The sequence below is a fragment of the Microtus oregoni genome, unplaced genomic scaffold (genome assembly GCF_018167655.1).
Source record: "Microtus oregoni isolate MIOR12 unplaced genomic scaffold, Mior012 000032F_ref0000030, whole genome shotgun sequence".
Lineage (NCBI taxonomy): Eukaryota > Metazoa > Chordata > Mammalia > Rodentia > Cricetidae > Microtus > Microtus oregoni.
In genome coordinates, this window is record NW_024543091.1 from 823,023 (window position 1) to 838,670 (window position 15,648).

At 39.3% G+C, this 15,648-nt stretch overlaps 1 protein-coding gene across 3 annotated transcripts in view; it reads left to right on the top strand.

Annotated features, from left to right (window-relative positions):
- Nucleotides 1-15,648, top strand: part of Cep162 (centrosomal protein 162) — a 76,251-nt gene that overhangs the window by 40,834 nt on the left and 19,769 nt on the right. For all 3 annotated transcript variants that reach the window (XM_041679853.1, XM_041679854.1, XM_041679855.1), the window contains 5 exons: nt 235-340; nt 6,404-6,530; nt 7,686-7,849; nt 8,603-8,707; nt 12,114-12,326. In XM_041679853.1, the coding sequence (XP_041535787.1) occupies nt 235-340; nt 6,404-6,530; nt 7,686-7,849; nt 8,603-8,707; nt 12,114-12,326 (715 nt within the window). The remainder of the gene's footprint in view (nt 1-234; nt 341-6,403; nt 6,531-7,685; nt 7,850-8,602; nt 8,708-12,113; nt 12,327-15,648) is intronic.

Sequence of the window (15,648 nt, forward strand, 5' to 3'; positions counted from 1 at the left end):
TTTTTTTAGAATTAAAAGCAAGTATTTTTAAATTTCAATTAAACCAAAAATCTTAGTATTTCTGTTCTTTTAAAGTAGAAAGTATAGGCATTTCTCTCAAGGCTACTTTCCTTTAATATGTCCATACTTTCATCTTTTTCCTCTAGTGATACATATAGTGTGAGTTCATGAGAATATTTTGTATTAAAGGAATACCTTGTCTTATAAAGCCTTTTTTTTAATTTTGAAAATCAGAGAACAGGTGCACAAAAATCGTTTCCTGTCTCAAGTAGTTGAAAATGTAGAACCCATGAAAAACCAGAGTTTCACAGATCTGCTAGCAGAATTACGGGCGGTGCAGGTAAGTTGAGTAAGGATTTAAACTATTGAGGTTGGTAAAGTTATCATAGAAATTCCAGTGTTATAGAAAAGTATGTTTGTAATAAATATATAAATAAAAATATATTTAAAGATATTTAAAATTAAGAAGTATCTAAGATTAGCATTTAGTATTCCTGTGACTTTAATGTACAGAAAACCTTGGAAACCGGTTGAAATGGCCCCCACTCTACAGTGTAACCTCTCCTCAGGCATTTATCACGTCATTGCATTTGGAGCACGTATATACTTTATTTCAAACAGATTCCTAGGGCTGTAAAGATGGCCCAGGTGTTGGTACAGAATACGTGGCTACTCTTGCGGAAAACCCAAGTTCAGTTCTCAGTACCCACTTCAGGCGGTTCACATATCACCTCTAATTCCATTTCCAAAGGATCCAGTACCCCTGACATCCAAGGGCCCCTTCACTCATGTACGCACACACTTATACATGTAATTAAAAATAAATCTTAAAAAACAAATTCTTCACTGTGGTAATACAGTGTGTGCTGAAATAGGAAAACAGTAGGGAGGTAATTTCCTTTTCATCTTTTTCCCAAAGTACTCAGTGCATGTCTGAACAGCAGACTGTGTATTGTAAATATTGTATCCCAGATACCCAAGATAAAAGTGGAGACTGGTTGGTGGTCTTAGTTCCCGGACAATCTCCTTCCTGAAGTCCTTTCCTGTGCCTGTATGTTGAAGAGCACTGCCCATGTTTTCTTACAGCAGTTTCAATGTTCCAGGTTTCAGACTGAGATCTTTGATCCATTTCAAGTTAAGCTTTGTGCAGGGTAAAAGATGTGGTTTAATAATTTTCATTATTCTACATGTGGACATCCAGGTTTTTTAGTACCAATTGTTGAAAGCACTTTCTTCAATGTGTATTTTTTGAAATCTTTCTCAACTACAAGAAGGTTCTAGTTATTTGTATTCAAATTTGGGTCTTTATTTTGTACAGTTGGTCTACTTGTCTGTCTGTTTATGCTGGTAACATGCTGTTTCTATCACCATGAATCTGCGTGTGTTTTGAAATCTGGAATGGTAATCCCTCCGTGGTTCTTTTTGCTCAGAATTGCTTTGGCAATCTGGGGTCTTTTGTGGTTCCATGTGAATTTTAGAACTTTTTTCTATTTCTGTAAAGATTGAGTATAGGCAAAGACTTCTTGTTCATTTCCTAACTGCTCAGACCTGAATTATCACACAGAAACTATGTTAATTACAACAGTTTGACATATTAGCTCAGACTTCTTATTAAGTAACTCTTACATCTTAAATTAACCCATTTCTATTAATTTGTGTATTGCCATAAGGCTGTGGCTTACTGAAAAGTTTCTGAGTCCTTCTCCTTCAACAGCTACATGGCGTCCCTCCAACTCTGCCTACTTTATATCTCTATTCAGATTTCCCATGTGGCTTTACTCTACTAAGCCATTGGCCAGAACAGCTTCTTTAATAACCAATGGTAATAAAACATTCATAACAAACAGAGGGTAACCCCACATCATCTCCCCTTTTCTGTCTAAATAAATAGGAAGGTTTTAACTTTAACATAGTATAATTATATATAACAAAACAGGCATAAAGCATAAAGTTACAATATTTATATCTACCTTAATTTTCATCTTAACTAAGGAAAACTATAACTATCTATTCTTCAACTCTATAAAAGACCCCAGCAGGTTACCTAAGTTAACAGGAAGTACATTGTAAGCTACTTCCAAAATTCTAGAATTGACAGAGACATCTTGCTGGCGGGACAGTCACTCAAAGTTCTTGTGTAACATTGGGGCCTCCATCTTCAGCCTACAGGCCCATAGTATCCGGCAGACATTTCCATGAAGCAGGAAACTTGAAAGAGTGTTTTTCCTCTGTTGGCAGTTTATCAGTCACTTTCTTCTGTATCCTAAAGAATGTCTGGCTGACTCATGAAGCAGGGACCCTGAAGGACTGTCTCATCTTTAGGAAACTTTAGCACTCATTTTTCTGTTAGTCCTGCTTGTCCACTTCACACAGCGTACCAACAAGCAGTCCAGGCAAAAGCAGTTTCTTGCCCAAATGGCTAGCCTTTTCATATTAAAAGCAAATTCCATAACAAGTTTCTTCAATGCCCATAACCTCTCTGAAGTAATTGGTGCTGCCAGAAGCAGACATGTCTCACTGTTGAGAAAATTCTAAGTTCTTAAAACATTTTAAATGTCATATTCTGTAGGTCTTTGAAAGGGTTGAAGAATACCTATTCATCTGAAATATATCTCTGTACATCTAGAAAACCTAATTAATATGACTTACAAGTTTGACTATTATAGATGACTATTTATTAATCTGTATTTCTTAACTATACATTACATTTTTAAATGAACTGCACAAACATAATACCTTAATCAAGAGCAGAAACATACATATAACAAAATTGACCTTAAATTTGTATCAGTAAGCCAAGATCCATACCATTGTAAAGTATTCATTTCTATAGCACAGCCTCCTTATTTTTTATAGAAATTGACTGACCATTAATCACTTAACAATCAACCCCCTTTGAAACAATGAAATATAAATGAAAACAATCATTTGTAAACAATATTTGGGAATTTGGATGTAGTTTTTTAGTATTTCCTGCTAATTGGGTACACTGTTAATCAGGTCTTTCGTGGGGTAACCTGTGTGCTAGGACCATCTCAGCCAGCAATCCTGAAGCTGTCATAGATGTTGGACCATCTGGACATTTGCTTCAGAGGTCTTGTTTGATCAAACCATATTAGCCAGTAAGGAATCCACAGCTTCCTAATTCTCTGTGGAAACAAAAGCAGAACCTCTTTTCCAAAGCAACATATCTTAGACCCAAATTTTGAAGTCAAAATACTTTTAAAATATATATGTTGATTTAGCTTACCAGCCCATACAATGAAATGTCTCTCTGTGCTTAGCTCATTCGTATCAAAAAATTCAAAGAATACACAATAATATTCATAATCCAGACTCTCTGTGTATATTCCATCTTTACATGGCTTATTTTTCTTTATTCCTTTAATCTATGACTGTCTGTACTTATCTCTTTAAAGACTTTCTTTTATTTTTTAAACTATTTTTCTAACTGTCTATACTCTTTCTTCTCTCTCTCTCTTAAGCCTATGTATATTTTTAAAATACACTGTGATCTGTTCAGAGGTTTATTTCTGTCTGACTCTGTCTTTATTGCATATCTGTAATCCTTTTCTGACCAGGAGTGCTTTAAAATGGTAAGCAGTGTGGTTACAGCAGCCCTAGATGCTGTCTCCACCTCTCTCAGCCTTTCAATATGGCAGAGGTGCCTTTACTGCCAGCTCTGGAGCCTTGCTCTCCACCTCAGCTCTGGTAAGCAGTTGACCCATGCTGCCCACAAACCCCATTCATGTGCTCAGCCTCCTAAAAGAGCCAAAGCTGTTCATGCAACTACCACTAACCAGGAAGTCTTCTTAAAGGAGCTGCACAGTTTTTGCTGCTACCACTGAGTGAGGACACCTTCTCTTAAAGGAATCATGCCTCTGCTTACTTCTAACAAATAGAGCCCACCCAAGATAATACTGCTACCAAGAAGCCATGCTTAATTCTCTCTCTCTCTCTCTGTGTGTGTGTGTGTGTGTGTGTGTGTGTGTGTGTGTGTGTAAAATTCCTTCCCAAGCCCTCTCAGGTTTTATGTGGATGTAGTAGGCCCGCGTTGGTATGCCGTTTTGTAAATAGAGACTTCTCATTTATTTCCCAGCCAACAAGACCTGAATAATCATGCAGAATCTATATTAATTGCAACACTGGCCTATTAGATCAGGCTTCTTATTAAGTAATTCTTACATCTTAAATTAACCCATTTCTATTAATCTGTGTATTGCCATGAGGCTGTGGCTTACTAAAATGTTTCCAGGTCCTTCTTTGGCAGCTACATGGCGTCCCTCCAAATCTGCTTACTTTCTCTATATATCTGTGTTCAGATTTCCTCCCTGGCTTCCCTCTACTAAGTCATTGGCCAAAACAGCTTCTTTAATAACCAATGGTAATAAAACACATTCGTAGCATACAGTGGGGGATCTCACATCCACTGAGATGGAGACTTTGATTGAGATTACACTGCATCTGTAAATAGCTTCCAGTAAAAATGGCCATTTTTACAATATTAATGATACCAACCCATGAGCTGTCTTTCCATTCTCTAGCATCTACCTCTTTCTTTAGAGGTTAAAAGTTTTCATTGTATGCACAGTAACTCACAGGGAGGGAAAGTCCTATTTGCCAGGTAGAACCCCTCATACACCGTACTGACATGACGCAGGCCCTGTTTCTGCATCTACACAAACCCAGAGCATAGTCCTTATCCATTTAGGTATTTACTGTGTGGTTGAATTCAATGACACTTTAAATTCTGGACTACTATAATGAAGTAAGCACTGCTAGATAGCATTTCTAAGTCAGAGTGATTAAACACACAGTATTTTCAGAAACGTATATGAATTTTGAAAACTTGAAGTTCATACCCCTGAAAAGACATCCATGGACCACACAGATTAAACAATGAAATGAGTCTGAGATGTCTATAAAATCCAAAATGACATTATGCTTTATGAACATACTTTCTTTTGTCAGACTTAATTTAAATCATAACATAGTATAATACAGGATTTGTGAGAATCTGTAGTTTTATTACTGTGAGAACAGTTTTAAGTCTGATGTAGTGTGTGTGTGTGTGTGTGTGTGTGTGTACACACAGAGTACGTGCCATGCCATAAAGTAAGAAGAAATTATAAGCCAATTTCACAGAAAGTGAGAAGAATCCGTACATAGAGCAGTGTTGTATAAAAGAGAGTTTCAAGTTTGTGTGGGCATAGAAGGAAATACTGGGAATCTCTTTCCTGGCTACACACTGGACTCTGAAGGGTAGGCATGAATTTTGCAAACCAGAAGAGTGGACATAGTCCAAGTATTGACAATGGTGTGGAGCACAGGATATTTGGGGATTCACTTAGCTTTTATTTTAATTTTTAAATTATTCTTACTTTATTTGCATGAGTGTTTTGCCTGCATGTATGTCTATATACCACACATATATCTGGTGCCTATCGAGACCAGAGAGCATCAGATCCCCTGAAACTGGAGTTACAGATTGTTGTGAGCCACTGTGTGCATACTAGGAATCAAACCTGGGTTTCCTGAAAGAGCAGCCAGTGCTCCCAACTATCGCACATCTCTTCAGCCCCTTAACCTTTATTTTATGTAATTGTAATTTGAGTTATCAAAATAATTCAGGCATGGTGATCCAGCACCTGGGAGGCAGAGGCAGGTAGATCTCTGAGTTGGAGACCAGCCTGATCTACCTAGTGAGTTCTAGGGTTGCATATGAGAATCTGCCTTTAAAAAAAAAAAAATCTGCTTTTAGTTAAATAGGTCAGGTAGTGATGAGTTTTAGTCAGAGGAAAAGCTTACATTTTCAGAGAAAGTGGCCAGGCGAGGTTTTGCCGAGGCTTCTTTTGAGCAGTCATGACAGGAAGGAGCAAGTTACCTTGCAGAGGGATACCTGGCAGACGTGGGTAGGAGTGCTCTAGAGGTAGTGGGTGTTCAGAGAGCAGCAAAGAGGCCTCTGTGGCTCGTGTGCTCAGTCACAGTCACAGCCAGGTTATGTGACGCTCAAAGTCGTGGTTCACTTAGGATTCACCCTAAGAGAAGAACCACCAGGGGGTTCAGCTGGAGCACTGTAACTAGACCAGCTAACTGCTACAAGAGCAGGCCTGGGGAAATGCTTAGATATAATTACAGCAGTCCAAGCAAAGGCCTTCAAAAAGAACACATTAGGATAATAGAGTGTGGATCTCCAATGCAATGGTGAGAAGACAGGAATCAGTACTAGAACCTGGGAAGTTAATGGTTTAGGGGTAGAGCACCCTCTGACCCTTTTACATAAAATGTGACCTGAAATTCAGGACATTTCACAACAGTATTTTTGATGGGTTGAGAGGGGAGAATATCCCATGATTTATTGTATTTGGATGTAGCCCTCTTTTATATTCCTTCAAATATTAAGAAAGAGAAAAACCATCTGATGGAAGATATCAAAAGAGTGAAGCAGGACAAACAAGCTCTTGAAGTAGACCTGGAAAAAATAAAGAAAGAGAGAGACCAAGCCAAAGAGCAGATTGCTTATGCCACAGGTGAGTGCGGCTGAGACTGCTCTCTTTTGGTTCCAATCATGACGTAAATAGAAATTGAATGGTATCATTAAAATACTTACCCTGTAGGTAACTTGTAATCTTTGAAAAATTTAAAATGAGTGATAAAATGATATATACTTCTTACTTTTAACTAGAACAGTTGTAACATCAAGGGAGAATCCAGCATTAATTTAATTCATAGCTTTGTGTTGAGTTGTTTAGAGGCCTGTGGTCTTAGCCTGGCTGAGAGCTTCCTGAAGGCAGGACTGAAACATGCTTTGTCTGTTTGTTTTGTTTAGTTTTGGTTTGTTTGAGTTTTTTTTTTTTTTTGCCACATGAACACTTAACATTGCATTATTTTATAGGAATGAAAAGAAACATGGCATGGCACCCACCAGTAAACATCTGGGGAGAAAGATAAGGATAAACAAAATTTAATAGGGAGGTGGGGATACAGACAACAAGAATTTGGAGAAAAATGGCATTGGAGTCAGGCCCAGACAGTGAGATTTGGAAGTAGAGGAACAGAGGGAGGCTTGGGTGTTTGCCTTGAGCACATTGCAGAGTAGGTGGTCAGGGCAGCAGAACACAGCTGCAGAGATGGAAGGACTTTGGCTGTCTGCCACAGTTAGTCTTCTGTCTACAGCGCCGTCGGCTTCAGTGTAAACGCCATACAAAGAAGCCATTAACTGCGTATAAGAAGACAGTGTTCCCTTCCCTTATCTCTAAAGTAGAGGGGTAAACTACTTTTCAAAAATTCAAAAATGTTTTCCATATAAATTTGTTGTGTTAACTAAAATGAGCCACTTACTAATGTATGCCATTTTTACTAATTATAAACATTCCTTATTTTTATTTCTTGAACCTATTTCTCCACTGGACACAACTCGATGTTCATAGTATGTTAGTGGGAAGCAGTCACACATTTCTAGATAGCCATGCTTATTATGAAGTAGAAGCTTCAGATTATAAACACAATCTCTTGTCTCTATTACTAGAAGATTCAACTAGATGTATATATAATTTGTTCATTCCTCTTTTTTAATAATGCTTTCATTTAGATAGACATTGGCTTTTTATTTAAAACATTGGAATTTTGTTGTTTCCCTATTTTAAAAAATTACCATCAGATTATTGAGTTACTTTATTATTTAGGTGAAAAATTATATGAAATAAAAATTTTGGAAGAAACACATAAACAAGAAGTCAGTCGTCTGCAGAAGCGGTTACAATGGTACGCCGAGAATCAGGAGCTTCTAGATAAAGATGCAGCTCGTCTCCGAGAGGCCACTGAAGAAGCTGAGAAGCTGAAACTAGAGGTACTTTTTACAGGAGCCCTCGCGCCGTGGTGTCCTCATGTCTAACCTTGTCACTGCCCCCTCAGTCTTTGTGCTTTGTCTCCTGTACTGGAGATGCTCTGCTGTGCCGCCGCATCCCTAACTCTAGACCCCTTACTCCTAGGGTCTGGATTTATAGCTAGTTTGAGCTTTGGTTTGAGTTTAAATGACTAGTCTTTTTATATGGACTGTGGGTAAATGCCAGCTGCTTATCACAGCCTGTAGGGACCATCTGGCCCGAGCCACAGGGTCTGCCTCACACCTCCTCAGCGCCACTCGGTGAGTAGACTCTAGCCACACAGCTCCTCCAGACTCATTTCGCTTGCTGCCTTGTCCTTGGGTTTTCTCACGCCTCACTCCCCCTCTTCCTGTCAAAACTCAGCTCCAGTTTGTACTCTTTGAGCTTCCTCCCCAGCCTGACCCTGCTCTTTGTCTTTCACTCCACCCTGTTTGGTTGATAGCACTGTCTCTCTGTACAGTGATTTTCTTTACCCGTTGATTTACTTAGCTGGTCATCCATCTGCCTCTACAAGCCAAGGACCCAGATTCTCTCGTTTGCTGCCATCTTCTGCCTCCAGTACTGCACTTTGGAAACACTTGGAACAAAGGATTTGCTCAATCAGTGTCTGTAACAGAGTGAATTAGTGAATTAACGTTGTGCGCCCCCCACCTTTGGTGCTTTCCTGTTCTTGTAAATACACTTCTTACATCACCATGTTCTCTCCTTGTCAACAGATTGAAAAACTAAAAACTGAGTCCGGGAGCCCAACTACTCAGCAAAGGTTACGCTCAAAGGAAAGAGCTCTTGATGCCAAAAGAATTCAGGATCTGGAGCGGCAGGTAGGTGTCAGAGATGAATTTTTATTGAAGCACCTTTAATGTATACAGACTGAATTATTCAAGAAATCCTTAAAGTGCCAACAATAAAGTGTGTAACAGATTGCATAACCCAGGGCTCAGACCTGCAGAAGACAGAGATCTATTGATGAGAGGTCCTTCTGCTGCCCAGCGTTAGGAAGACAGAAGCAGAAATTTGAAGCCTTGGGTATTGAGTTTTAATTCTTGTTTCTTGGGAGGCTGAGGCAGTAGGATCACTCGAACTCAGGAATTCAGGACAATCTCAGAAACATAGCAAAATTCTTTTTTTTTTTTTAGATTAACCCATAATATCCTGACCAAAAATAGGTTGGAAGGGAGTATAGGAAGAAAGGTCCTAGAATCTGGATTATGTGGCTAACACTTGGGAAATGTTACAAAACAAACACCGTACACAAAGAACATTCAATTTCCCATCTGCTGGCCATCAGCCTGGACCTTGCTCATCACATGTTCAATTCAGGATGGCTATAGCAAAGAAACTTCATTAAACTCTTACTGTGGAGCTTCTCAAGAAGAAGAATTTTTTATTGAAGTAGTTTTTGAGGGATACAGACAATTTTCTTTTATTTTTAAAGCATTCTATGTAGCATTTATATTCATAGCTGAATATTAAAGCATGATTTTCCAGCCTTTGAGGGAGCAGGACTTTTGTAATTGCCTGCGGGTACTTAAACAGACAGCTATTATTTCATCACAGATCCAAGACTGTGAGGTCATCACAGAGCTGAGTGGTTTTAGGAGGAAGTAAAATTCAACTTTGTTACCTTCACGGAACCTTTTCTGGTATTAAGAGGTATGACTTAGTAATTTGGCTAAAGAAAAGACCAGGACAGAAGTGGCTTGAAGAGTGAGAAGTATTTGAAAGTGAGTGTAGTGTGGGATTGTGTTCAGGTTGTCTTCAGGGCTTAGGGTTTATGTTGCCCAGTGTAGAAACAGCTGTCCACTGCTGGGAAGGGATAGAGGCAAAGGAGTAAGTCCATTAGATGATCTCCTAAAGAGAGACTATGTCAAAGTGGATGTGTGGGAGGAAAGGAGTGGTAATCTTGACCTGTGTATGAGACTTCAGATGGTGGGGCTGGAGAGATGCGCAGTCATTACAGTGCTTCCTGTGCAATCCTGAGGACCTGAGGTCACTCCTCGGGGCCTCCAGAAACAGTCAGCATGGCAGCATATGCCTGTCATCCCAGTTCTGGAGGGGTTTACTGGGCATCTAGCCAACAAGCCCAGTCCACAAGCCCCAGACACCCATAAAATATCCTATAAAAATCCTGTCTCCTGAGACTCACCTGAAGACCAGCACTCCAGGTTGACAAGGCTTGTGTTTGCCAGTGCAGGTCTATACACACACTTTCCTTACCTCCCCATCCCCAGGTGGGGCTCCATATTGGCCAGAAACACACTATTTATAACAGCTGCACTCTGATTGAACATTTGTTGATTATCCATCTGAGGGTAGATCCTTGAAAAAATACTCTTTGATAATATTTTTAGTTAGGTTGCTACCTGTGCATGTCTGATATGCTTACTTAATCTGTCTCCTTGGGCACTTCTTTTGTAATGATTTTATGCTTGAACATCTGCTTTACAGCCAGAATATATCACAGTATAGTTAGAATCATTTCAAGTCATGTTCTGAAATGGATCAGCTGTAAGTAAAATGTACTTTCTAAATAGAACATAAGTAAGAATGAGGCTAATTGTATGTACTTTATAAGAAAATTTAATTATCTCTTCATACTTTTATTTAATGTACTATTTCATAGTTTAATTGTCTGAGATCTTTTTAAAATTGACCTTGTATACCAGACAGACATTAACCAAAGAATAAAATTTTAACCAAAAATTAAAGATACAGACAAAATTTAATTTTTTCCCAAAAAAGTATTATGTATTTCATTATATGACATTTTAATATTAAAACAAATCTATTAATTTAAAATAGTTTAATCTAGTTCTCTTTTTAACATGTGTCATCTATACCTGCCCTAATTAGTAATTCACTCTGATTACTAGGTTGTTAATACCAGAGGAAACAGCTCTGAATGCTATTCTGGTAAAGAAATTTGCGATATGTATCTGGATAGAGCTCAGTTGATAGTGTGCCACGAGCAGGCAGTTTTAAGAAATAGAAATGCTTACTGCTGGCTTTGCAGCCAGTATGTTCCAGAATTTCTACTGTGAGTTGTGTTGTCTGCTCATAGGTTTTTGAGCTCCAACAATTAGGAAATTTAGTCCCTTTTTAGACAAATTCATACTAAAAGCCAGGATTTATCAGTGCTAACTGTATACTGATACTCAGCAAATGCTTATCAAGATAGAAGTTAGTTGATTCTCCCTGTTTGAATCCTGGGGGTTAATATTTGCTGATATCTTTGTTTTACCCATAAAGCAAGACATTTGGATTGAGGGGACCAAGGTCCTGTAGTGAGGAGCACAGTAACCAGACACGACCTTAACCACTGTGCTCTGTTGGGTCTCAGCTTTGTATTACTGCCTGCTTGTGAGATAGGGAAGTGTTGAAACAAAGACTGTTGGGTTTAATATATAGTTTACAGAATGCCATGGCTGTCGTAATACCATTTTAAAATAGGTGCAGGCTCTGGCTCCTGTAATACCAAGCTGCAGTTTCTGTGCATTGAAGCACAGTACTCTCTTACAGAAAAGTCTTAAAATACATCATTGGTTTGTAGACTGAGTGAAGGTAGTCTTTGAAGACTTTAAGAAGGTCATTTTAGGAGAAGGAGACATGGCTCTGCAGTTCAGCGCCCTTGCTACTCTTGCACAGGCCCAGGTTTGATTCCCAGCACCCACACGGTAGCTCACAACAGTCTGTAACTCTAGTCTCAGGGGATTCTTCTGACCCCCATAGGCACTGCATGCACATGGTACTCAGACAGAACACCCATATATTTAATTTTTTTCTTTTAAAGGATAATGTTAACTGTCCTCGGCAGGGAGGGCTGATGTCCGAGAAGGGCAGGTGCTTAGGGTGGTCTGTGTCTGTGGTAGTGCATTGCCTGCTCTGTGCAGGTCGATACATTTTCAGCCAGTAGGTACCAGGAATGCTGTCACATGAAGGGGTCAGTGAGCAGAACAAGAGCTCTGTCCTGCAGACCAGCTATTAGCAATAGAATAGCAAGGCTGAAGGTGTGCTTTTGAGTGAGTATAAGATCTCTAGGTTGAACAAGCTAGTTGGACGTTAGAGGGCAATCTTTTGAAATAACTGCGTTCCTGTGCCTCTGATTCAGAATGGAGGTTGGATGTCAACATCCTTGACATGACTGGTGTGGCATAATCTAAGCCTAGACATTAAACTGCTTCTTTATGTATATTTGTCAATTTACAGGTATTTAACACTTTTTCATAGGTTAAAGAAATGGAAGGAATTCTGAAGAGAAGATACCCCAACTCTTTACCTGCTTTGATTCTGGCTGCCTCCGCAGCTGGTGATTCAGTAGATAGAAATACAGTAGAGTTTATGGAAAGGAGGATAAAAAAGCTAGAAGCTGATCTAGAGGGCAAAGATGAAGAAGCAAAGAAAAGCCTTCGCACCATGGAACAACAGTTTCAGAAAATGAAGGTAAGTGCTTCAAGGTAGCAGAGATGGAGTATGGAAGCAGGTCATTCCCAGCCCTCACTTTAACAAACATCTCAGAGCATCCTTGTCCGCCATTGTGATTCCATAAAAAAAAAGTCTAGATCCACTGTGTCTTCTTAGGCTCCATCAGCAACTCCTTTCTGTTTCTGACAGAATAATCAAGTGCAGGATATCTTTATTTTAAAATAATTATTTTACATCCTGGTCACAGTTTTCCCTCCTCCCAGTCCATTACCTCCACCCTGCAATCCACTCCTCCGTTTCTGCTTAGGAAAGGGAAGGTCACCCATGAGTATCAATAAAACATGGTATATCAACTTGCAGTAAGTCTATGCACTTCCCCATGTATTAAGTGTGAGCAAAGCAACCCAGTATGAGGAGTAGGTTCCCAAAAGCCAGTAAAAGAGTCAGAGACAGCCCCTGTTCCCACTGTTTAGAGTCCCACAAGAGGACCAAGCTACTCAACTGTCACATATATACAGAATTACTAGGTCTGTCCCATGCAGGCTCCCTTCTTGTTACCTAGTCTCTTTGGGTCTGTGTATTATGGCATAGTTATCCTTTATTTACATCTAATACCTACTTATGAACTAGTACATACCATGCTTGTCCTTCTCAGTCTGGGTTACCTCACTCAGGATGATTTTTTTCTAGTTCCACCCATTTGCCTTGTTTTTAACAGCTGATTGAGGGACATCTATGTTGTTTCCAGCTTCTGACTATTACAAGTAAAGTTGCTGTGAACGTAGTTGAGCAAGTAAGTGTTCTTGTGATATGGTTGAACTTCCTTTGGGCATATGTCCAAGAGTGGATCTTAGGGTAGATTGATTCCCAGTTTTCTGAGAAACCATCATATTGCTCTCCAAAGTGGCTGTACAAGTTTACACTCCCACCAGCAATGGAGAAGTGTTACCTTTGTTCCATGTCCTCTTTAGACTGAGGTATGGTTTTTGTTTTTTGGTTTTTCAAGATAGGGTTTCTCTGTAGCTTTGGAACATGTCCTGGAACTAGCTCTTGTAGACCAGGTTGGCCTCGAACTCACAGAGATCTGCCTGCCTCTGCCTCCCGAGTGCTGGGATTAAAGGCGTGTGTCACCACTGTCTAGCATCAACTGTGATTTTATTCTTAGCCATTCTGAAGGTGTAAGATGGAATCTCAAAGTTGTTTTGATTTGCATTTCCCTGATGGATAAGGATGTTGAACATCTCCTTAAATGTTTCTCAGCCATTTGAGATTCTTCACTTGGGAATTCTCTTTAGATTTGTATTCCTTTTTTAAATTGGATTATTTAGTTTGTTGAAATCTAGTTTCTTGAATTCTTTATATATTTTGAAAATCAGCACTCTGTTGAATGTGGGATTGGTGAAGATCTTTTCCCATTCTATAGGCTGCCACCGTTTTGTCTTATTGACAACATCCTTTACTTTACAGAAACCTTTTAATTTCATGAGGTCCCATTTTTTGTCAGTCTTAGTACCTGTGCTATTATTGGTGTTCTGTTCAGAAAGTTGTCTCCTCTGTAGGAGAAGGGCCTGCTTGTTTGTCCTGGTGCACCGAAATAATCACATGGAAACTGTATTAATTAAATCACTGCTTGGCCCATTAGCTCTAGCCTCTCATTGGCTAACTCTCACATCTTGATTTAACCCATTTCTATTGATCTGTATATCGCCACGTGGCAGTGGCTTACCAGCGAAGATTCAGCTTGTGTTACTCTGATGGTGGCTCCATGGCAAGCTCCCCCCCACCCCGCCTTTGCTTTCTTCCTCCCAGAATTCAGTTGCATCTTCTCCGCCTACCTAAGTTCTGCCCTATCAAGGGCCCAATCAATGAAAGCAACACAAAGACTGAAGGACCTCCTACACCACTCCTCTGCCAAAGCATTCAAGGTTATTTCCCACTTTCTCTTCTGTCAGGTTCAGTGTATCTGGAGGAGGTCTTTGATCCCTTTGGACTTAAGTTGTGTACAGGGTGATAGACATGAGTATATTTTCACTTTTCTACATGTTGATATCCAGTTATGCCAGCACCATTTGTTGAAGATGCTTTCTTTTTTTCCATTGTAGAATTTTGGCTTATTTATCAAAAATTAGATGTTCATAGGTGTGTGGATTTATGTCTGGGTCTTTAATTCAATTCCATTGATCCACCTGTCTGTTTTTATGTCAATACCATGTGATTTTTATTACTATAGCTCTGTAGTAGAGTTTGAAATCAGGGATGGTGATGCCTCTGGAAGTTCTTTTACTATGCAGGATTGTTTGAGCTATCCTGGGTTTTTTGTTTGTTTTGTTTTTCCATGTGAAATTATTGTTCTTTCAAGGTCTTTAAAGAAATGTGTTGGAATTTTAATGGGGATTGAATTGAATCTGTATATTGCTTTTGGTAAGATGGCCATTTCTGCTATCTTAATCCTGATCCATAAGCACAGGAGATCTTGCTATCTTCTGACATCTTCAGTTTCTTTCTTCAAAAATGTGAAGTTCTGCACAATATATCATTATGCAATCCTGTCAGTATTAGAGTCAAAGGAAAATAAGTCAGGAAAAATAGATTAAAATACCTCTTCTGTGTGTTCAGAAGCAGAGGAGAGAAGGCACTGCCATTGTTGAAGTTCATCTAGTAGTGAGGGGGTAAGGAGATGAGACAGAGGCAGGCACCCGTCTTGGAGGTGGGAGGGGTTACTAAAGAGCATCCTTGCTCAGAAAGTTTTTAATTCCTGAATTTTCCATTCTTTAGTGGAACAGAAATGAATCAAAATGTTCACTCTAGCTCCATTAGGTTCCTCCTGCCCCCTCACGCCTCCCTTCTCTGTGCACATACTACCCCATCCCTCTTTTAAGTGGTAGTTCTGGGGCTTTGTGTGTACAAATCAGGTGCTCTACCACTGAGCAACAGCCCAGCCCCATGTACATCCATGTTTGTGTGATCACATTAAATATCCAAACTAGATATTTAATAACTATTTAATCAATTAACTACTAATTATAAATACTAGAAGATCAAGTGTCACCCTTCCCATATGTGCTTAAGTACATTCCTACTACCACACAAACATTTGACTAAATGATTATAATTACTGTTAACAGGTCACTGAACAAGTGGGGACTCTAAAGCATGAACTCTAGCCTATGTTTCTGTGTCTATAAATCTACCTACACTAATTTTCCTCCTCTTACAATTCCCTACCACCTTTCCCTCCCTCCCCTTCCTCACATTACCTACCACTTGCTCCTTTCAGTTCTTATTTTCAATAGACACTAATATTCAGTAACCTTTGTCTATTCCCCTTCTACTCCAAGGT